General features: G+C 29.9%; 2 protein-coding genes across 2 annotated transcripts; one reads left to right on the plus strand and one right to left on the minus strand.

Annotated features, from left to right (window-relative positions):
- Positions 1–11,893: 11,893 nt before the first annotated feature.
- LOC124935098 (vacuolar iron transporter homolog 4-like) lies at positions 11,894–12,610 on the plus strand. The gene has a single exon (XM_047475559.1). It carries the CDS (start codon positions 11,894–11,896, stop codon positions 12,542–12,544), a length of 651 nt encoding a protein of 216 aa, XP_047331515.1. The 3' UTR covers positions 12,545–12,610.
- Positions 12,611–15,168: 2,558 nt separating this feature from the next.
- Positions 15,169–18,839, minus strand: LOC124919168 (floral homeotic protein AGAMOUS-like). The gene is made up of 7 exons (XM_047459335.1): positions 18,572–18,839; positions 16,284–16,368; positions 16,118–16,179; positions 15,939–16,038; positions 15,829–15,870; positions 15,704–15,745; positions 15,169–15,628 (listed from the first exon to the last, which is right to left on the minus strand). Exons 1-7 carry the CDS (start codon positions 18,805–18,807, stop codon positions 15,443–15,445), a joined length of 753 nt encoding a protein of 250 aa, XP_047315291.1. The 5' UTR covers positions 18,808–18,839; the 3' UTR covers positions 15,169–15,442.
- Between the last annotated feature and the right edge of the window lie 4,808 nt (positions 18,840–23,647).

Consider the following 23,647-nt stretch of genomic DNA (forward strand, 5'->3'; position numbering starts at 1 on the left):
ATGCCAATTTTCAACTGGTCTAACCTTAACTTTAGTGAGATCAAACTTTAATTTGATTGTACAAAATGCAATAAACTGAATAATATTTTATCTGATAAAAAACTGAATACATAATTATCTATAAAACAAACTGAAAGACAACTGAATTTATAAACTCCCACTTAACCTAGAGATCATTCATCTCTAAAACACTCATGTTAGTAGTGTGCTCAAGAAAGACATTAGGCGGCAAACCCTTTGTCAGGGATCAGCTATCATGGAGTTTGTAACCAAGTATTATATAGAAATTTGACCACTTTGTACCATTTCCTTCACAGCTAGGAACTTCATATCTATATGTTTTGACTTAGTCGAGCTCCTATTGTTGTTCAAATATAACACAACTGATTTATTGTCACAAAATAACTTAATGGGTCTTTCAATCCTTTCGAGAATGCGTAGCTCAGTGACAAAGTTCTTCAACCATATTGCTTGAAGAAATACATATTCATCCGACATAGTACTTCTCCCTACTCTTGTGGATCTCCACAATGACACTTGTTCCTCAATAATACTTTCTTCTTGAGGTTGTTGAGTTTGTATCTCTAGGAGATCAATATCGTCTTGATTTTCTGGAATTTTTCTAATATTTTCAATGACCAGATGAGAATCTTGATCATTATCCATACAAATCGGAATATGAGTCAACTTCTCATTAACCAAATTAGAAGTTGACTCTTCCTCAAAGACAAAATCCTTTATTTGATTCTTCACCCCCAAACTCAACATCCTCAAAGAATACAACTATACCTATCTCGAAAATTGACTTTAAGTTGGGATCATAAAATTTATATCCCCTTAATCGTTCAGAATAGCCAATAAAATAACTACTAACTATTTTGGGGTCCAATTTGTTCATATGAGGTTTATAAGGTCTTGCCTCCATTAGACATCCCCAACATGAAAATACTTTAGACTGGGTTTTCGCCTTAACCAAGCTCATAAGGGATTTTAGTCGTTGCTTTTATTGGCACTCTATTCAAAATGTATAATATAGTCTTTAGTGCTTCACCACAGAGTGACTTTGGTAATGATGAATATCTAACCATACTCCTCACCATATCCTATAAAGTGCGTTTCGTCTTTCTGCTACACCATTCATGCTTGGAAAGCCCAACATGGTGTATTGTGGAACGATACCACACTCCTCTAAGTATTTAATGAAAGGCCTCCGACGTTGTTCATCTTATCTGTCATACCGACCGTAGTATTCACCACCACGATTGGATTTAACTTTCTTTATCTTTCTATTGAGTTGATTTTCAGCTTCAACCTTAAATGACTTGAACACATCCAATATTTGAGCCTTTTCTTGAATAATAAATATGTGTGCATATCTAGAGAAATTGTCTATGAATGATGTTACGGTCCACGAATAAGAAACAACACCCTCCACGGTCCTATAGAACACTTGGGCTAGAGACTCGGTCAGGAATTCTATTTTCGTAGCATAATAATATTTTAATTCTATTTCCAACAAAACTGATTGTTGATTAAGTCCCTAAAAGTTGTTGTAACAGAATTATAACAAACTACTCTTGGGTAATTCAGCCGCTATATATGCTGATGCCCACCTCCCTTTTGGGTATGAATGAAAGATTTGTGAAAATTCTTACTCTTAATTATATTCCATGTCTTTAACCTCTATCTTGGACTGTTAGGTATATTATAGAAGTATTCTCTTCTCATCTTTGTTTCTTCTTTCTTTTAACCTTGAATTCTCTTCTCATATTACTTCCGCTGCGCTTTGATTATAGAATTCTCCACTCGGTCCCAGTGATCAAGAACTCGATTCTTGAAATAAAGAACTCGGAAAGCTAAGTTATAATTCAAGCCATAACATATTGGTATCAGAGCTGGACGGTTCTCCAAATGGTAAAAACCTGCCAACAGGCAGAAATGGATGCTCTTAAAATCCTAATTGAAAATTTGTCCCAACAAACAGCTGTTATGCAAGCTGCAATGGACCAAAGATTTGATGTTGCTAAAGAAATAATGACAGCCTTTGAAAGTGGGGCGTCTGGAAATGACCAAGATTCCCGCAACAAACCCTATGATGATCCTTCTTGCCACGGTCCTTCCCCGTTTAGGCCCTAACACACTGGCCAGAATCGCGACCCACGCTATGTTCCTCCAACCCGGCTAACCAAGGTCGACTTTCCTCGATTTGATGGGTCCGATGTAGAGGACTGGCTAATATCCGCTGAACAATTCTTCAGGGTGGACAAGACTAGGGATGCCACTAAACTAGAAATTTCTCCCATTCACTTTTCTAGTGAAGCAAGAATGTGGTATGGATCTTATCTCCAGAACCGCAACCATATGGAAGCCTTATCTTTTGACGTGTTCAAGAGAGACCTTATGAAGCAATATGGGCCCACTATACAGGATACCCTAATGAGACAATTAATGAATCTAAAACAGGTTGGTTCTGTTCACGAATACAATCTGCAATACATGTCGATCTCTCAAAAACTCTACAGCATGCCAAGGGAATACGTTATAGATTGCTACTTATCTGGTCTGAGGGAGGATATTGCAAACTGCATCAGATTGCATTTTCCTAAATCTTTAAATGAAGCCATGGCAATGGCCAAGGTTCAATAAGCAACATATAGATCCCTGATGAGCAACGTACACTTATACAACACTAAACCGCCGTTACTGTCCAATCCAATCAATGTTAAACCAAGTTGGCAAAGCACGAATAGAACTCCATACATCAAGCCGAGCTCATCTTATGAATTCTCTTCAAGTGAAAACTAGGGCCAAATTAAGAAATTAGATCTCGTCTCAATGGATGAAAAGAGAAAGAAGGGCATATGTTACACTTGCGATGAAAAATGGCAACCCAACCACATGTGTAAATCAAAGTTATTATTGATCTCGGCCAATGACCAAGAAAGCGTCCCAAGCTTCCAAGAACCTGCTCTAGAGATAATTTTTGATGACTCCCCTTTGCAGCTTGAAACAGGGGAAGAGTCTGCCATTTCGCTACATGCATTAAACAGTTCAAAAAAATTTCAAACACTCCAGATTCTTGGTAAGATCAGGAACCTGCCAGTTGTGATTTTAATTGATACAGTCAACACTCATAACTTCATTAATAGAAGGATAATGAAGAACATTAGCCATAACATCCTTCCCACCTAGGTGATATCGGTTCGAGTGGCAGATGGCTCTAACATTCTATGCTCTAACTTTTGCCAAGATCTGAAATGGTCTATGGAAGTTAAATTTTATCAAACAAACATGAATGTGTTAACCATGATAGGGTACGATATTGTGTTGGGCATCGAGTGGTTGATTACTCTAGGTCCTTCTAAATGGGACTTTGAAAAACTAACAATTTCTTATGAAAAGGAAGGATCAACCTAATACAGGGTGACCGCCTAGAGAAGTTATTAAAGAAAGGCAATGTTGTTGCCATGGTCCAAATAAGAAGTGAAAACGAAGCATAATTTTTCTCACTCACTACAATGACGCCAGAAGATATTCCTGAAGACCTTCAACAAATGCTAGATGACTTCAGCCCAATATTTCAGCAACCTGAAGACTTACCACCGGCCAGGGAACAAGATCACCGCATCCTACTAAAGGAAGGCACAGAAGCGCTCGCGTCCTTACCGGTATCCTACCCTGCAGAAGACAGAAATTGAACATTTGGTCAACGATATACTGGACAAGGGAGTCATAAGGAGAAGTCACAACTCTTTTGCCGCCCTTGTGGTACTGGTCCGAAAGAAAGACTTATCTCGGAGAATGTGTATTGATTATAGGCGGCTAAACTCAGCAACCATCAAAGATAAGTTTCCTATCCTGGTCATTGAAGAATTAATGGAAGAATTGCATGGGTCCAGGTTCTTTTCCAAGCTGGATTTGCCTTCACCGTTCCACCAGATAAGGATGCACCCAAGTGACTACCACAAAACAGCATTCTGGACTCACGAAGGCCTGTATGAGATTTTGGTGATGCCTTTCGGCCTAACCAATGCTCCATCCTCCTTCCAAAGCTTAATGAACGCAATCTTGAAACCATTCCTAAGGAAGTTCGTGCTAGTATTTTTTTGATGACATCCTAGTATACAGCCCAAGCTGGAAGAAACATATCCACCACTTACATAAGGTACTTTCAATATTACAACATAATGAGTTATTCCCTTAACAGGGGAAAATGCAATTTTGGGTGCAAAAAAATTCCTATCTAGGCCATATTTTTTATGAGAATGATGTACCCACTAATCTAGCGAAATTAGAAGCAATGAGCACATGACCAGTTCCAGAATCTACTAAGCAATTGAAAGGGTTCCTTGGTCTGACCGGATACTATAGAAGATTTATAAAAGGCTACGTCTTTATAGCACGACCCCTCACTGCCCTGTTGAAAAAAGGTCAGTTTGTATGGAATAAGTAAGTTGAAGATGCATTTCTGTTGTTGAAACAACGTATGCTTTCCCCTCCAGTCCTGGCGCTTCCCAACTTCAATATTCCATTTGTAGTAGAGACCGATGCAAGTGGAGCTGGTATATGGGCAGTATTAATGCAAGAAGGACGACCCATTTCATTCATAAGCAAGGCAATTGAACTAGAGAAGTTACCATCATCCACGTATGAAAAGGAGTTAATGGCCTTGACCTTTGCGGTGGAGAAGTGGAGATCCTACCTTAGATACAAGCAATTCATTGTGAAGACCGATCATGAAGCTCTCAAATATTTGTTGGAACAAAGAGTTCAAACCCCGACACAAGAAAAATGGCTTTACAAATTGGTGGGATACGATTTTGTTATTCAATATAAAAGGGGAAAGAAAACCTAGTGGCGGATGCTCTGTCCAGGCGGGTAGTGTGGGTCCAATGTGCAGGAATTTCAGTCTATCACACTACCATCCAAAAACAAATTCAGAAAAGCTATGAAGAAGATCCCAACTTAGCCAAAGTCATTTGTGAAATTCGTGCTAATGTTGATTCTCACCCTGAATGCTCATATGACCAAGGGATGTTTAGAAAAAAGGACCGACTAGTGGTGGGAAAGAATAACGATCTCATAAATACCTTAATTGCAACCATGCATTTGGGAGCAGAAGGGGGACATTCGTGGACACTGGTCACTCATAAAAAAATGCAGCTAGTTTACTCCTGGCCAGGGATGCTTAAAGATATTAAGAATTTGTTCGAACTTGTGAAGTTTTCCAAAAGAATAAATCTGATAACTCAGTGTATAAGGGTCTGCTTCAGCCCTTAGCAATTCCCAATCGATTTTGGGAATCGGTCTTCATGGATTTCATTGAAAGTTTGCCTAAGTCAAAAGGTAAAAGTGTTATATTTGTGGTAGTTGACAGACTATCGAAGATGGCCCACTTTATGAGTCTGCAACACCCTTTTTCTTTTCGGACCGTAGTTGATTTATTTGTGGACAACGTTTCCAAGCTCCATGGAATGCCAACAACCATCATCAACGATCGGGACAAAGTGTTTTTAAGCACCTTCTGGCGGGAATTCTTAAGAGTAAAGCAAGCTTTATCCACAACTTATCACCCCAGACGGATAGCTAGACCGAGATAGTCAACAAATGCTTAGTCACTTATCTACGCTGCATGATCGGCCATATAAAAGTGTGTTATAAATTAATGATAAATATAAGTTTAATTCAAAATTCAAAATTTTGTAATAAAATATTTAAAAATAAATAATATTCTTAAGGTAAGAAATATGTAAATAAAAAACTAAATAATATTTTACGCATTTATACTTTAAACTAAAACTTATATTTTATTTTATAGAAATCATATTTATATATTAATAATATAAATAAACAAAAATTAAAGGAATAGTTTTTAATTACTTCTAATGATAAATTTAATAAAATTTGATTAAACAAGAAAAATGCAATTTTAATAAATAAATACAAATGTAAATTTAATAAAAATATATTTAATACAAAATATAATATTGTATTCATGAATTAAAGATAAATATAAATTTAATTCATGATTTGAAATTATTAATAAACAAATATTAAAAAAATAAATAATATCTTAATACAACTTAATATATAGAGAGAGAAAGAGAAGTTCGATCATTTATGGATATGATTTATGAGAGAGAGGAAAAGGGATGGAGGGATATAAATGATATAAATTTAAAGAGTAACGATAGGGGTCGCGAAAAATTTGTAGCGAATGAGGCAGCGAACTAGTTGGAGTGATTAGACATGCTGACTCAACTCAGTATTTATTTAATTTTCTCTTTTATATTTATTAATAATATTCTCTTTTCATTACTTACATTTTCTCTCTCTATCTTAAATAAGACGTATTTAATAAAAAAAATCAAATTTTAATATTAAAAAACACTTAATAATTTATATCTTTAATTTTTATTATTATAAATATTTTTTTTTAAAATTATTGTAAATGTCACTATAAACACGCATTTTAATTATTTCTCTCTTTCAATAATTTGTTTTCTTTTATTTTTTAAAAAAAATAAAATTTATTTTCAATAATAAAAATGACTCAAATTAAAATAAATAATAATTAATTATGTTAATTAAAATTTATATATAAGAGAATAAAAAAAATATATTTTTTAATTCAATTAATTAATTCTATCATCTATCAATTTAATAATATATATTAATAATAATAAAAATAAAAATTATTAATCATTTTACTCAACAGATTAATTCTTTTTTTAAAACTCTTAAGTGTTATTTCTTTCTTTTCTCTCCTTAAAAATCTCTTTCTTTTAATATCTGTTAATCTTTTTAGAATTTATTAGAAACTCAATCAACAACATTCAACTAGCAATCAACAACATTCAACTAGCACACGAGGTTAGTTATTCTTACATTCAACTAGCACACCATTTAACTGGGTTTTCTTACTTTTGATCAAACAAGGGTTATTTAAAAATCAACTCCCATAAAACTCAAATAAGCCATTCATCAAACAAGATAAGTGGGTCGGGTGAGCCTAAAAGAATTGTAAGAAAATAATAGCTTGAAGTAGGTCGGGCCGTACAAGGCTAAAAGTATTGTAAAAAATAAAATCCCTGAATTGGGCCGGGCCATAATAGGCTAGAGGACTAATAATAACTAATATAGCATTAGCATATTGATAAAAAAAAAAAAAGGTTTGATTCATTGTTGGAAAACAAAATTTGTGATCCAAGTTTTAATTTCCAAGTCCTAGTCTTATTAATTTTAATTAAATTATACAAAATTAAAATAAAAAAATATTAAGGTAATCTTTCATTATATTTGAATTTTGTAATACTGATTAATATAAGTACAAGAATCATAATATATTAATGTGCGGTTCAATTTATCTTCCGATTTTGAATGTTAAAAAATATAAAAATACATTATTTTTTCTCCCTCGTCATGATAAATATTCTCACGCATTATATTTATTGTTATCATAATATAAGACTCAATAATTTATGTAAGTCTTTGTTATTGAGTTAAAAAAAAATCTCAATTAAAAAAAGTCATTTCATATTTATATGTTCTATAATCAATCCAATCACTAATTCATTAATTAAAATATTATTTTTTTTGTTAGGTTCCTCGTTAGTAGATCTTCAAAAAGAAAAAGCGCTACATATTGTCGAATCCTATTCGAAGCATTTACCGTCGTTTTGGAAATTCCATTTTCTCTACAATCCTTCTCTCCGGTTTTTCTTTTCATGTCTTCTATAAAAAAGTATAGGTCCCTACTCGAATCTTTCGTTGAAAAGGAGGCGGGGCTCACTCATTTTCTTTCTATAGAAAAGGGTTCAAATCCTTTGAATTATCCTTACTTTTCTTTTTGTTGGGGACGCCTCTCCGATTGCTGGTTAGTTCAATACTACCAATACATGTAATGTTTGTATCCATTAAGACAGTGCTACATGTAAAAAAAAAAATTAACAAATAAAGAGGGTGATGCTTTACTTTTTTTTTATATATATGTGTTATTTTATGAGTGGGATACATGCACTGCCTGTATGAGTTTCATTGAAATAACTCCAATTGCTCTAATCATAAGCTATGTGGTAGCTCCAGTTCGCAATGTTAGTTTGATGTTATTCATACCGGTAGTGTCTGTATTCGCGTCACATGTACAAAGAGAAAAAAAATCAACAAATAAAGAGAATGATACTTCACTTTTGTATATATATATGTCATTTTATGAATGGAATACAAGCACTACATATATGTCCGCCAAGCGAAATCAGAGTAGGGGCAGTGGTTTAAGTTTTTATAAAAAAATTTAAAAATTTAAAATTACTACCAACAAATATTTTTTAAATGAATTTAATTTATTTAAATACCCTAAACCAAGCAAACCATAATCGGTGTGTAATCAGTATTGTACATATTACTATGAAATAAACACATTGATTTTTATATATCTTTTAGCTTTAAAATTATATTTATAATTTATTACATTCAAATATTTAAGATCTTATTTGGGCGAAATTTTAAAATAAATTTAAACATAATTTTATCCACTCTCTCATCAATTATATTACTAAATTCATTAACCAAAATATTGATTTTTTTTATTATTATTTTATTCTTATATATTCTCATACACTATAAATTGTTTAAATTGTTTAAAAGATATATATATCCTCAAAATCAATACCATCAATGTGTGAATTATTTAAAATATCTCAATACTAAAAAAGTTTTAAATTATTTAAAAATCAATGTGTAAATTATGTGTGCTAGAATTATTTAAAAAAATCTCTAACCTAAAAAGTTCTTAAATAATAAAGCTAGAGTTGATTCAAATGTTACAAACTATGTGTGGATTCCACACTCTCTCAATATAAAATTGCTAGTTTTTCGTGCAAACCACACTCCCTTCATATATAATAATAAAAATAATTCTGCATATATAATAAACAACCCTAATTATCTTCTATGGTGCATCAAATGCTTTCCAATTCACAAAACCACCATCCTCAGATCATGTCTTGCCAATAAATAACACTTAGTACTTGTTTGGAATAATTTATTATTTAGATTTATAGTCTAAGTGTAAGAGTTTTATTGCAAATTAATGTGTGTTCCACTTCCATATACTTTTCATATTTTTTTCTTCTTCATTATTGTACCCTCCAGTATTTTCTGTCATATTTGTGATACTTATAACCTCACATATATGTTACATTACATGTAATTTTAGTAAGAATCTTTTTAGCTTACAAAATGATTGAATAATTTATTATTTGAAATTTGGTGTAAAAAAAACTTGTATATATAATTATTCATATATAGAAACTAAATATCATCTACAAGAATTAAATTAACTAAGAAAATTAATAAATTAAAAACAAAATAAATTAAAAAAATTATAATAATATTTATTCAATTTTTAAAATTATTAAAATAAAAAATATAACGCTTTCATTTCACATTTTATTCACTTCGATAAAACAACTTATTTTCTCACATGTTTCATCACATATTTTTTCCGAATAAATCTCTCATCTCCTGACTTTACACTTTCACTTTGTCAATCAAATATTTGATTCATATTTTTTAATAATTAGCATCATGACCTCACACTTTGGTCAATTAAATATTTGATTCATATTTTTTTAACCACTTTCAAATGATATCGGTCTATTATCTATCGGCAAACCACATCTCAATCACACTTGGTTAAAGATTGTACTTATTTTGTTAGGTTGCAAGTTCGAAACCTACAAATAACATTTTTAAATTAATTTTTAACCGTTTTAAATTTATGGGTGAGTCAACCCACAGTCTGACTCAAGTATTCATTTACTCTCAAATAAATATCCAAATTAACCACAGCTCTCGACCCGACAATTCAGACACTTTAAAAATTAAGCATCATTATATATATATAGATTAGTTAGTTAAAAATTTGAACTTTTATTGTTAACATGTCTCGCACTCATCAAATTTAGTGTTGAATTTTAAATATAAAGTGTTGTTAGCCTAGTTGGTTAAAGGGTTGTACTTCTTTTGTTAGGTTGCAAGTTCGAAACATACAAATAACATTTTTAATTTTATTTTTAACCGTTTTAAGTTTATGGGTGGGGGTCAACCCACAATCCGACCCAAGTATCCATTTACTCTCAAATAAATATCCAAATTAACAAACAGCTCTCGACTCGGTAATCCGAACACTTTAAAAATTAAGCATTATATATATATATATATATATATATTAGTTAGTTAGTTAAAATTTTGAACTTTTATTGTTAAAATATCTCGCGTTCATCAAATTTGGTGTTGAATCTTAAATATAAAGTGTTGTTAGCCTAGTTGGTTAAAAGGTTGTACTTGTTTTGTTATGTTGCAAATTCGAAATATACAAATAGCATTTTTAATTTATTTTTAACCGTTTTAAGTTTATGGGTGGGTCAACCCACAATCCGACCCAAGTATCCATTTACTCTCAAATAAATATCCAAATTAACAACAGCTCTCGACCAGACAATCTGGACACTTAAAAAATTAAGCATCATTATATATATATATATATATATATATTAGTTAGTTAAAATTTTGAACTTTTATTGTTAAAATGTCTCGCGTTCATCAAATTGTGTGTTGAATTTTAAATATAAAATGTTGTTAGCCTAGTTGGTTAAAGGGTTGTACTTGTCTTGTTAGGTTGCAAGTTCAAAATATACAAATAGCATTTTTTATTTTATTTTTAACCGTTTTAAGTTAAAAATTCAACCACTTTAAAAATATATATATATATATGATTTTATATATATATATATATATATATATATATATATATATATATATATATATATATATCACGTCAAATTTTAAAACTAAGTTAAAGAGAATAGGGATTGATAATTTTCATTAGCCAGTAGTAACTTCATTCGGTACACAAGCCTGATTATGCAATAAGAAATGGAAAGTTTGTTATTTATAGGTTTATTTAATAATTTATGAATAATTTAAAAAAGATTGATTGGAAAGTATTTTTTATTTTTTTTTAAAATGACCTAAATGTATTATTTAATAAACTAATAATAATAATAATATAATTTTTTTTTTAAGATATATGATATTTAATTTTTTTTATTAATGAATTAAGTATTATAATTGATGAGACGATAAAATAATATTTGATTATATTGTTAATTTTTTTTTTTTTTAAATTCCAACTGAATATATAAGTACTTCTTTGATTTTAATTATTTTAAAGAACTATATTATAATTTTAAAATTTTGTTGAATGAAAATGTGTATTATTTAAGTTAATTATTTAAATGTAATTTTGAATTTAAATTTATAAAAAATATATTTTAACTAATTATAAATGATACTTGAATTGAAAGTGGTTTTTAAATAATTAAATAGCATCGATCAATTACACTATTTAATATTTTATCAATGAATAATTTAAATCATTAATAAAATAATATTTTTTTCTATTGTAGTTTTTTTTATAAAATTTAGTTATTAAATACAAAAAATAAAAATTAACACAAATAGTTCTCTTTTTAATCTAACAATTTTAAAGTACATCATCCAATTTTTTCTCAAATAATTCAAGATCAAACATTTTTTTGTTAGGTATAACAAAAAAAAATACTATTTTGTATTTTTGTTTTCATACTCTAAGGATATGAGATGCTCTAACACAGAGTTATAAGGCTCTGTTATCGCCACTACTAATATTATATTTGTATAAAATTGAATAGCCTAATTAATAATAAAACAATTTTTCATGTCTACTTGTATTGGGTTTTACACCTATTTATACCCTTGGTGTGTGTCTTCCACATTCACTCGCAATATCCTTCAAGCTATAATATCTATATATTTCACACCATTTATATTATAGTAAGCATTGTAATATATGGCTACTCCTAATGGTCATCTCAATATCTCTATTGGAGAGGACAAACATGTTGTAGATGATCAAGAAGCACAAAAGATTGACTATTCCCAAAGATCCCAATGGCTACGAGCTGCCTTGTTGGGAGCGAACGACGGCTTGGTCTCTGTGGCATCGTTAATGATGGGTGTCGGTGCAATGAATCAAGATGTCAAAGCCATGTTCCTCATCGGTTTTGCAGGCTTGGTTGCTGGAGCATGCAGCATGGCAATTGGAGAATTTGTCTCGGTATATTCTCAGTTGGATATTGAAGTTGCCCAAATGAAAAGAGAGAAGAGGACTAGAGAAATGGATAGTGAAGGCCGAGATGAGACCAAAAAAGAGAAGTTGCCCAACCCGTTGCAAGCAGCTTTAGCATCGGCCTTGGCATTCTCGATGGGGGCAATTGTTCCACTCTTGGCAGCCGCTTTCATAAGGAACTATAAAGAGCGGTTGGCATTGGTGTCGGCTGCTGTGAGCTTAGCCCTATTGATGTTTGGTGTTTTGGGGGCTGTGATGGGAGGAACCTCCCCTGCTATCTCATGTGTTAGAGTGCTCTTTGGGGGTTGGATGGCAATGGGGATTACTTTTGGGCTAACTAAGTTAATTGGCTTAAGTGGATTGGAAATGTGATCATGTGTGTTTTGCTTTGTTTGCTTGTTTGATCTGCTTTGCTTTGTTATGTTCTTTGTAATAAAAGCTGTCAATGTAACAATTTCCAATAATGAATTAATCAAGATTTGTCTTTTCCAAAACAACTTAACATATAATTATAATATGTTTTCCTTTTTTAAAAAATATTTCCAAATAATAAACAGTTTGTTCATAACAGATAAATATGACATAAAAGAAATAAATAACTTACAGCAATAGACTTAATTAGAGGTAAGCAAATGAATGAAGTTAATCAGTTTTATCCTATTTATATTTACTTTAAATTATATTTGTCAATTCGCAATTTAATTTATTATATGGATTAATACAAATTGGATTTGAATTTGGATCGGATATGTTTAAATAATCCAATTTAATTTTTTTATCTCATTCTTTAATATGTTTATTTAATAATAAAAAACTACATCTTCTTCTTCTATAAACTACTAATCTCAAAAACAAAAATTGTTAAATTAAAATTTTAAATTATACTTTTTGTTATAATTAATATTTTATATATAATAATTATAAGATGATATTCAATAAATCTATTTTTTATTTATGCAATAGTAACTCTAAATTTATTTATATTTGTTAAAACTAACAATTCTAATTTGTTAATACAATCAATGAAGTATGTTTTAATTCAAATTTTGTAATTGACTAAAAAAACACTGTTGCATAATTGATGCAAATAAGAAAAATGAGAGAAAACAAACTATTTTGAAGAAGTATTTTTTTAAAAAAATTAAAAAATATATTTTTATATAAATAATATATCTAGATATCTATATCTATATCTCTATCTATATATATCTGTATTATATATATATATATATATATATATATATATATATATATATATTTATATAGATATATATATAGATATATATAAATATATAGATAGATATAGATATCTATATATTCTATAGATATTTAGATATCTATAGATATATAGATATCTATAGATATATATATGTGATGATGTTAATGTTCAGATTGTCGGGTCGAGAGTTGTGAGAGTAAATGGATACTTGGGTCGAATTGTGGGATGCTATAAGTATGTTTCGAACTTGCAACCTAGGAAAATAAGTATAACATTTTAACCAACTAGGCTAATAACACTTTTTATTTTAAATTTAACACCAAATTAGATGAACGCGGGATATTTTAATAATATTAGTTTAACTTTTTAACTAACTAATCTATATATATAATGATGCTTGATTTTTAAAGTGTCCGATTGCCGGGTCGAGAGTTGTGGTTAATTGAATATATATGTGAGAGTAAATGGATACTTGGGTCGGATTGTGGGTTGACCCGCCCATAAACTTAAAACGGTTAAAAATAAAATTTAAAATGTTATATGTATGTTTCGAACTTGCAACCTACAAAACAAGTACAACTCCCTAACCAAGTGTGATTGAGATGTGGTTTGTCGAGGGATAATAGGCCGGTGTAAATTGAAAGTGGTTACAAAAATATGAATCAAGTATTTGATTGACCAAAGTGTGAGGTCACGATGTTAAATATTAAAAAATATGAATCAAATATTTGACTGACCAAAGTAAAATGTTAGATCACGAGAAGAGAGGTTCATTCGAACAAATTTCTATTTTTTTATTGTAATATATTTTTCGTGATTTATTAAGAATTTTAAATATTGAATACATATTATTATTATTATTTATTAAATTTATTTTATTTAAAATTTTATTCATGTGCATCGCACGAGAATCTTCCTAGTTTTGATAATTTTAATCCAATTCAAATTTAATTCAATCCAATACAATTTTAATTCAAACCGGAATAGTTAATTCAAATTAGTATTTCGGATTCGGATCGATTCTAATTTCGGAATAATACTCAAATATTCGGCCCTAAATAAATCTTCTTAGGAGAGGCATAAACCATAGTGAAAGAGCTCTTATATTTTATAGCTATAAGGTTTCAACATAACAATCAAATCTATGACAAAGTAAAAGAAAAATTGAAACAAATTTCATCTAAAGTAATGTTTTCATTTTCTTTAAAGTGTAAATAGATCGTATTTCCTTGTTAGATTTAGAGATTTATTTTAGATTCGATGGGATGGTGATTTCATGTTTAGACTATAATTGGGTTGATTGTCTTTTCCTAGTCATTTAGATGTTTATTTTTTGTTCTCTGCCATTTTTTCTACTATATTTCTTTGTGATTGAGATCATTTAAGCATTATAGGTCTAAATACTCTCTTTTTCATTTTTTTCTTCATATTTTATCTAATTTCTTACACATTAGCTCTCTAGTTTTTGTTGATTATTACTCTTTTTTTTCATTATTTTCTCTTTTAATTACTTGTAGTTCTCAATATCTCAAATAGAGGTACTCAAACAGCACTAGCAACTGATTTCTAAGTTTTGCATATGATATGTTACTTCCAATTAGGTAAATGAGTAGTTCAAATTGCACTTAAAGGTAGAGAATTTCAACTGTTTCAAAAAATCACTATCAATGATGTCTATTATTTTTTCCAAAAGAAAAACATAATCATCAAAATTTGGACTGGTACATCATGAATTTGATAAATGAGATACTAAAACAAATGTATAATTGCAAAAACCAACAAGGAGATCCTACACCTATCTATTAAGTATTAAACACATTCCAAAAAGATTAGACAATGATATGTGTACATTAATCTTTTAAGTTTATATATAGCAATCATGAACCCTAAAGAGAATACAATATGTTTCACCTCTAAAAGAGGGCCGGGTATGCCTTATAGAGTATCATGCATGCATAAACATGTATATAGAAAAACAAACTAAGCAATCCATCAACCTTGTGTTATAGAGTACAAAAGATGAATTGCGTTTATTATTCACTCAATTGTACTTAAACAAGCTGAAGCGGAGTCTGATCATCACGAGAATACTGATTATCAGGTTGCAACGCGGTAACCTGAAAGAAGTTTCTATTGTCAAAAGATGACGGTTGAGGTTGAACGAGGTCGTAGTTAGATCCTCCTGGCATTAAACTCATCTGAGGTTGTTGTTGTTGGGCTCTCTCACTCTCGGATATCTATATTATAACATTTACATGTTTATTTAAATATAATAGTGTAAAAAAATGATTTCAACTATAGGAACATAATACCTTAGCTCTTAGGAATTGATTATTGTTATGCAAGTCAACTTCCTGGAAATTAGCACAATAAAATTAATTTGGAGATGAAAATAACAAAAGTAATAGAAATTTAATTACATTATTTATATACATACCCGTTTTTGCATGAAATCGATCTCAGCAAACAACAACTCATTCTGATTCATCAAAAATATCATGTGTTAGTTTTAGTTAAGATAAATTTTAAAATTTGTTTACAAAAAACCTTTTTGGAACGAATCTTGCTAATGCTTCTCTCTAAACGACTTTCAAGACTCTTAAGATCCCTAAGACTCATAGTGCTCAAAGATTCACCGAGAATTTGCCTGTCCAAAGATTTGTTAGAAAGAAATGACATAGTTAGCGAAGATAGATAAAATGAAGAAACAAAACGCCTATTTTTACCTGTTTGAATTCTGCAAATTGCCAATTTGTTGTCGCAATTTGGAGGATTCTTGTTGGTAAAACTGAGTGATTAGAACAAAACCAAAAAAGATCGAGTTTAAACCAAAAACAAATGAAAACTGGAAATTGCATTAATAAGGTTTATGTGTGTATGTGTTTTAATTACCTGAGCATTGGCTTCAGCTACAGAGCCAGCAGTATTTGGAGAATCAGAGGATGCTTTTTTGTACCTCTCAATTGTGCCCCTAACACTGCAATTAATTATATTTAAAAAAAAATAAATGCTTGTAAGAAGAAAATAAATGAATGGGTTTTATTTTTAGGTAAAATAAAAAAGTGTAAAATTAAACAAGGGAGATAAGACTGAAAATAATAATGAGGAAAACTGAAAAGTCTGTCAATCTGTCTAGTTGATTCCATTCCCTCGGTCTTGGTACCTTAATCTCCTCGAAGTTTTGATTGGCTAAAGTAGGGTTTACCTATTTATCCAGCAGGGAAATTGAAGGATCACCCATTAAATCCCATCAACTCTCTCTCCCTTTCTCATTGGGTATAAATATATATATATAAGGAACCCTAATTGAGACCTAGGATGGATGGCTATGAAGAAGACCAGTATGTATGATTCATTTCCAAGGAGCTTGTGAAAGTGGGTTATTTGGTATTTTTTAAAAATATTTTATTAATAAAAACATAATTTATTTGATTCATTAAGGTCTTGATCATATTTGAATTATTTAAATTATAAAAATACTTCTAGAGTATTAATATTTAATGAAAAAATATTTAAAAATAAATAAATAAATAAATAAAATTTTAATATTTTGATTGATATATAAATTAATTTAATTAATAAAAAGATATGTGAAAGAATTGTCAATTATTTAAATAACCAAATGGGTTATATTCAAAATCACCTCAAAATTATCACTACTCCACAACTTTTTAAATAAATCAATTTGTATTTGAATAACCCAACCCTATCAAGTTCCAAGACAATCCAAATAACTCAAAATTGACAAAGGACTAAATACATTACTTGAATTATTTATTAAAATATGTTTATTTAAAAATAATTACTTAATTATTCAAATAACTAAATAGATAATAAATAAATAAACAAGGCATTACAATAAGAGAGTCATTCTCCCTTCCAAGTTTTATGTTTCAATGTTAATCTAAATTTTTTTCATAGTTAAAATATTTGTGATCAACCAACCCCTATTACTTACCAAGTGATCTTGACACTTATTATAATGTAGTTAACCTTATTTTTATATAAGAATCACAATTTTCGCGAGTAAAATAGTTAACCGCAAGTAAGAGTTCTACCAAGAGGAGGCCAACTTTGAGCATTCCTATCAATAAAAAAAAAATGTTACCATGTGAGATCTAAATTTGCGGTACTTGAGAGGTTTAAACCTTTGGGATGGATGATCATTCTTCGAAGTAACATTATGAATTATTTCCTCATTTTAATCATCAACAACAACAACAAAAAAGTTCTTCTTGTTTGACATATTTTTCATTATATGTTTATACTTCTTCATAATATATAATTTTACCCAAATACTAACTTTTCAATACCATATAGACATATACTTACTTATACAAGAAAGAACAAGCTAGGCCTGTAACTTGACATGTGAATTGGTTGGGATGAGCTAGGTTCAAATTTGAAATCTTTAGTCTTTTTTCTGTCTCTTCTGTAAAAATGCCATTTCTATTTCACAGTTGCAGATGCTTTGGGAAAAGCTAAAACTGAAAGTAATACCTGAAATAAGCACTCTCTTCTGATGATGACGAAGAAAGAGGGTATCGATCATTATTATAGTTCTTCAGAAATTATGTGTGAAGAGAGTTATGACAACAAACCAACTTGGTCGGAATTTTTATTCAAGAACCTTAATTAAAAAGAAAATCAAGAATGGTCACTACCTGACTGACGTGATCAAAGATTCTTAATTTTCACTCTTCTTCTCGTTTAACAACCACCATTTCTCAGATCCCCAATCTCCTCTAATTAAAAACCCAATCTTTATTAGACAAATCTATCTGAAGATCGAACCCTATTTTCTATCAAGAACCCATTTTCAGAAACGTCGAAAATTAAATAACCGAGAAAGCCCTAACCTAATAATCATGTTACCAGATCCCAGTCTCCTAATTAAAAATCCAATCTTTACAATATATTATTATTAACAGTACACTTAACCCTATTTTGGATCAAAACCCTTTTCAGAAGCTTTGAATATTAAATAAAACCCAAATCCCTAAACATCTGAAAAGAAAAGATGAAGAGATTTGTTTTCTTAATTGATTGATTGAACCCTAGAAGAAATCAAATGGGTACTTTGAATCAACAGATCTGTGATTGAAGATGTTTTAAGTGATAACAAGATCATGGGATAATCATAAAGAAAGTATGATGATGATGATGATGATGATCTGTACCTGTTATTAGCATACTCGTAGAGACGACCACGGCTGGAGAAGACAACAAGTGCCACCTCAGCATCACAAAGAACAGATAATTCATAGGCTTTCTTCAACAATCCATTCCTACGTTTGCAGAAGGTAACTTGTCGATTGGTGGTGTTCTCAATCCTCTTAATCTCAATCTTTCCTCTCCCGTTCTTTCTCTGTCCAGATAAATCAAGAAGCTCCATAGATTCACTTGGCAAAGCCATTATTATATATGTATACCCAACAAAAGTACAAGCTGATCAAAACAAAACAAAACAAACAAAAACACTATTAGCTTCTGAAATGGGGATTTACACAAAGATTGAAGCTTTATATATATAGAATTAATGGATTTTGGAGAAGATGAAAGAGGGATATTATTGTTTCTACCTGTCTATGGTTTCTCTCTTTTCTCTTTCCAAGAATTTAGCTCAACTGGAGAGAGAAGCATGCAGAAAATGGAAAAGGATTGCACTAAGGGAGAGATGGGTCTTTATAAAAAGTAGAAAATGACCCATAACTTCTTACCAACCTCATAAGTCTACATTTTATTGTTAATAATCTTCCAAATATATATAATTAACCATCTTAATCTTATTTCTTACTTAAGTGATCACAACTCTTTTGTTGCTTTCTGACTGTCATCTAACAATTACTAAGTAAAATAGAACACTAAAGAGAGAAATTGAAATCTCTTTCCTTTGATCATATAGACCTATGTGCAGAGAGAGGGAGGGAAAGATGGACAATTGGAGCATAGAGAAAAGGACCTTTGAAAGTGATACTTTCATGGAGAAAAAATAAAAATCTTTCACAAAGAAGTAGACCATTTTACCATGTTGAAAAAATCTTAATCTTTTGAATATCCTCTATTGCATTCTTTTTAAATTGTCCACCAAAATATAAAAATACACAATTTCTCCATTAATGTGATACAAATCTAAAACATACATAACCCATTGGAGATTGAATATATATACTTTAAAAAAAGAGACTAAAATGTCTGAGTTGAGTCAGCAAGAAGACCTATTCCTAATTAACATATGCAACATCTATTGGCTATGTAACAAATCCTTCATTGTATATAATTAAGCTTATTAAGAGTGAGGACCGGTAAATAAAGAAATTAATTAGATAAAAATAGGTTTTTGAAAGTTAATAAATTTTTTTATATATTCATGATACACGCATTACACACTAGAATCTGAAAAACATTCTAACTAATCTATTAAAGTTTATAAGTATTATCTATTTAATTCATTGAAAATAAGTTTAAATCTATAATGTAGCACTATTTAAGACATGTTTGGAGTAAGAAAATTAGTGAACTTTTTTAAGTGATCCAGACATTTTTCATTAGTCTTGGGTTCTGTGATGAGTGCATGCATTTAGGAATTTAATCGATTTATACCATGAAATTTGTCATAAATAAATTCAAACAAGCAATGAAAAACAACAAAAAGAGGAGAAGACTTCAAAGCTAATAATATTATTAGTAGTACAAATTAATTCATTTCTAAAAATAATCAATAATTTAAATTTTACTTATCACACTTTAAATTGAAGTGGTGGTCATTATTTTAAGGATCATATTAATATTTTATATATTAAAAAGACTAATCTCTTTAATTTTGGTGAGTCTAGTTAGACTATCAACTAAAGACTAGTTAGGTATGTTAATACACAATCAAAATGGTATATTGATAGTTAATTAACTTTTCAATAAATAATTAATATTCACGAGGTAACATATTACTTAGTATAAACTAATTAATTTGTTTGTATTATTGTATAGTGACCACTTTATTTAATACTATTTTCTAAAGATGAAAACCTATTTTATTCATTCTATTAGTTTTGAAGTAAATTTTAATGATAAGTTTTAACATTTACAAAAATAAGTTAGTTTTAAATGTTTAATTCATTAAGTGGAAGTAGTTCGATCGTTTTGTATATTGAAATATACAATCAAATCATTGACATCGATTTGAGAATATCTCGGATCGTCAGTTTCAATTTATTGGTTGTTTAAAATATCAGCTTAATCGTTTTTATTTATTAATCAAAAAATATTACTAAGAATATAAAAATAAATATTTTTTTTAAAGTAGTAGTAATAATAAATTACATAATTTGTTTAGCATAAAAATTTGTTTTTATGCACAATGAAAGAAGTTAGAATTATTATTATAATATATTTTTGAAATATGTATTGTATTGTATTGGTTTGGTTAGGTTAGGTTTAATGGTTTCAAAAATTATATAATTTGGTTAAGTTCGATTTCACAATTAAATCCTTGTAGCCTTAATTTTAATTGAAATTTATTTTTGTTACATCATGTATATTTTTAATTAAGGAGAATTAACATGAAAATTTATCGTCATAGCCCTACAATTTATGTCTTTATTAGTTTGTGTTTAATGTTATTACTATTCGTAGTATAAGAAAGTTTGCAAGGACAAGAATCTTGATTTTCTTGAACTTGAAACTATATATATTCATCTTAAGTTAGAATGAAGCTAATGGATTGATATTACAAAAGACTCAACAAATACAAACCAGTTTCCTAGAGTCAATTTAATTCTATAACTCTAATTAAACAAGATAAAATTAATACTAAATTCATCAGATCAACTATTTGACACAATTCACTATACTTTATCCTATTATAGATTTAGTAAACATGGAATACACAAGTGAATTAAAAAATAAATTATAAATTTCACATATAATTACTTTTTTTATTACTAAATAGAAGGAATTCATTACATTATGATAGAATGAATATGTTGTTAAGAGCTAAATGTTTATGATTATGGTATGTTAGTTAGATGGAGAATTCTCAAACATTGCTATCTAGGATAACCCCGAAAAAAGTAAAAGGAACCACGTATTTAGAAATAAATATTATTAAAATATGTTGAATTTTTTTTTATTGTTATTGTAGTTTGAATACTAGAATGTTGAATTTTGGTGTTTGTAGTTTTATAGCTGGAATTTTGTTGGTTTTTTATACTTAAAATGTTTGGTCAATTAATTATTTGGCATTTCTTATTAATTCAACTACTAAAATCTACCATTTTGATAAATGGAGCTTAAGAAGGTTAAGGTTGTCAATATCGCAACATTTATATTTAATATTATGAATTTTTCAGTCTTTCTTATCAATCATGCTCTAATTTTGGTATTTTTTGAAACCTTTTTCATTGCATTCATATATGCGAGTCTCAACCAAGTATGTTAGGTGTGAAGTGGGAACATCGAACGTCGATGCAAGTATTTTGGTCCTCAATTTCCTTATTCGAAACCCAAGTCTTGTCTCTTCTTCTAGGGAAACAATAGAGTCAATGTTTTCAAGAGTCTTTGATGAAACCATGGGAGGTAATTAAGTGGAGGAGACAACATCGTACTAACCCCTTCTTTAGCTAGTTACTAACATTTCATATTAAAAAAAGACAATAATTTCTTCACAATGAATGTTTCGATTTATTAATAATATAAAATTGTAAAATGAAAAATATACATTTTGAATAGCTTATTTTAAAAAATAAACTATTTATTTTTTTATATTGTCTCAATCAAATATTATTTGCATGTTTATTGTGACAGTTAGACTTGTGATCTAACTATTTAATATTAATCTAAAGGTTACTTATTCACATAAAATAATTTACTTATTCACATAAAATAATTTTGTGAATTTGTTTCTATAAATTTGAGAATCCTGAAAAATAACAATAGATTTTAGGATTATGAAAGTTTTAAATTATAAAATAACACGTTAGAAATTACCAAACTCATGGTGATTGACCGTCATATATGGTCTAACGGGCATGTGATATATCAGACCAGACCAATGTACTAGACGATGTGGCACCATCGTGGAATCCCGAATAATGGTGCCAATATGCCTCGACTAGTAGGTGGCGTTATCGCAATTTAGTTTTCCACCCACCTCTCTGAACTCCAACCGCATCTTCTGCTCAATTGACAGTTTCCCGATAGTAGTGTTTTTGTTCTTCCCCATCCTCTCCTCCTTGGTGAAGACCCTGCAAAATAACAGTGAAACAACATTTGCTAAAATTTATATAATCATTTAAATATCACGTATAAGTTGTTATTAACTACATGTCTTAGTCTCCTCCGGGGTGACCACTACGTACGTACTCCTCAGGAATGGTGGAATCTAGATCCTCATTCCCTCAATGTCCGGAAGTGATCCCATAAAGGTCAGAGGATCATCGGATTATACGTCGTCGGTACAAGCTTGGAGTCGTCTATCTGTCTCGATAGGCCTCGTCGTGTACCCCGTCCCTTAAGTGTCATGATATCTGGAAAAAAATATATGTAGCGTAAAAATATGTTGTGCTCGACCTGCCATTACAAACGGATCACGAATTCGAGTTCTCAATGTCATGTTCACATTAACACTTACAAACTCATACTTATCTACTTTTATACCACGGTCGTACCTCAAACCATCTACACTTGAAAGAATTATTCGATTACCACAAAAATACTGAACTTATATGATATATGTGAGTACTCCATAGTAATTTATCGTATCGGCCCCATTGTTGTCAATTATTAAGACACCACTATTTTGTATGGTTAACCATTCGTCATACTTCTCGGTGTTGAACTTGTACCCATTTATTTTACAAGAGTTATATTTTTAGCATAAATTATTGGGACACTCCCAAAAATCTTTAGACTCAAAGTTCGATCTGATTAATCTATCAAAAGAATTTATTTCCCTGTGCCAACGATGATTAGGTGGAAGAAATCTTTGATGACTCATGTAACACTCTTTCTGACAGTGTACCAATCTCAGTGAAACTGTATTCATATTACAACACGGACATGTAAATTTTCTATTCGTACTCCATCCAAATAAATTTGCATATGCCGGCAAATCATTAATTGTCAAATGCCCGCATATTGAAATATTCTTTACGGCTCACGTCCTAAGTAATCACACCGATATACTACAACTCTTGTAACTCGTCAATCAATGATTGGAGAAATACATCAATCAAATCCCCGAGACTTTTTGGCCCGGA

Source organism: Impatiens glandulifera, chromosome 1, assembly GCF_907164915.1.
Source record: "Impatiens glandulifera chromosome 1, dImpGla2.1, whole genome shotgun sequence".
In the NCBI taxonomy this organism is placed as follows: Eukaryota; Viridiplantae; Streptophyta; class Magnoliopsida; order Ericales; family Balsaminaceae; genus Impatiens; species Impatiens glandulifera.

Bases quoted from the DNA above. Each gene is read 5' to 3' on its own strand.
- LOC124935098 (XM_047475559.1), top strand. From the start codon at position 11,894: ATGGCTACTCCTAATGGTCATCTCAATATCTCTATTGGAGAGGACAAA.
- LOC124919168 (XM_047459335.1), bottom strand. From the start codon at position 18,807: ATGGCTTTGCCAAGTGAATCTATGGAGCTTCTTGATTTATCTGGACAG. The intron at 16,369-18,571 runs GTACAGATCATC...AATTAATTGCAG, and splicing joins TACGAGTATGCTAATAACAG to TGTTAGGGGCACAATTGAGA. The intron at 16,180-16,283 runs GTAATTAAAACA...CTAATCACTCAG, and splicing joins TAGCTGAAGCCAATGCTCAG to TTTTACCAACAAGAATCCTC.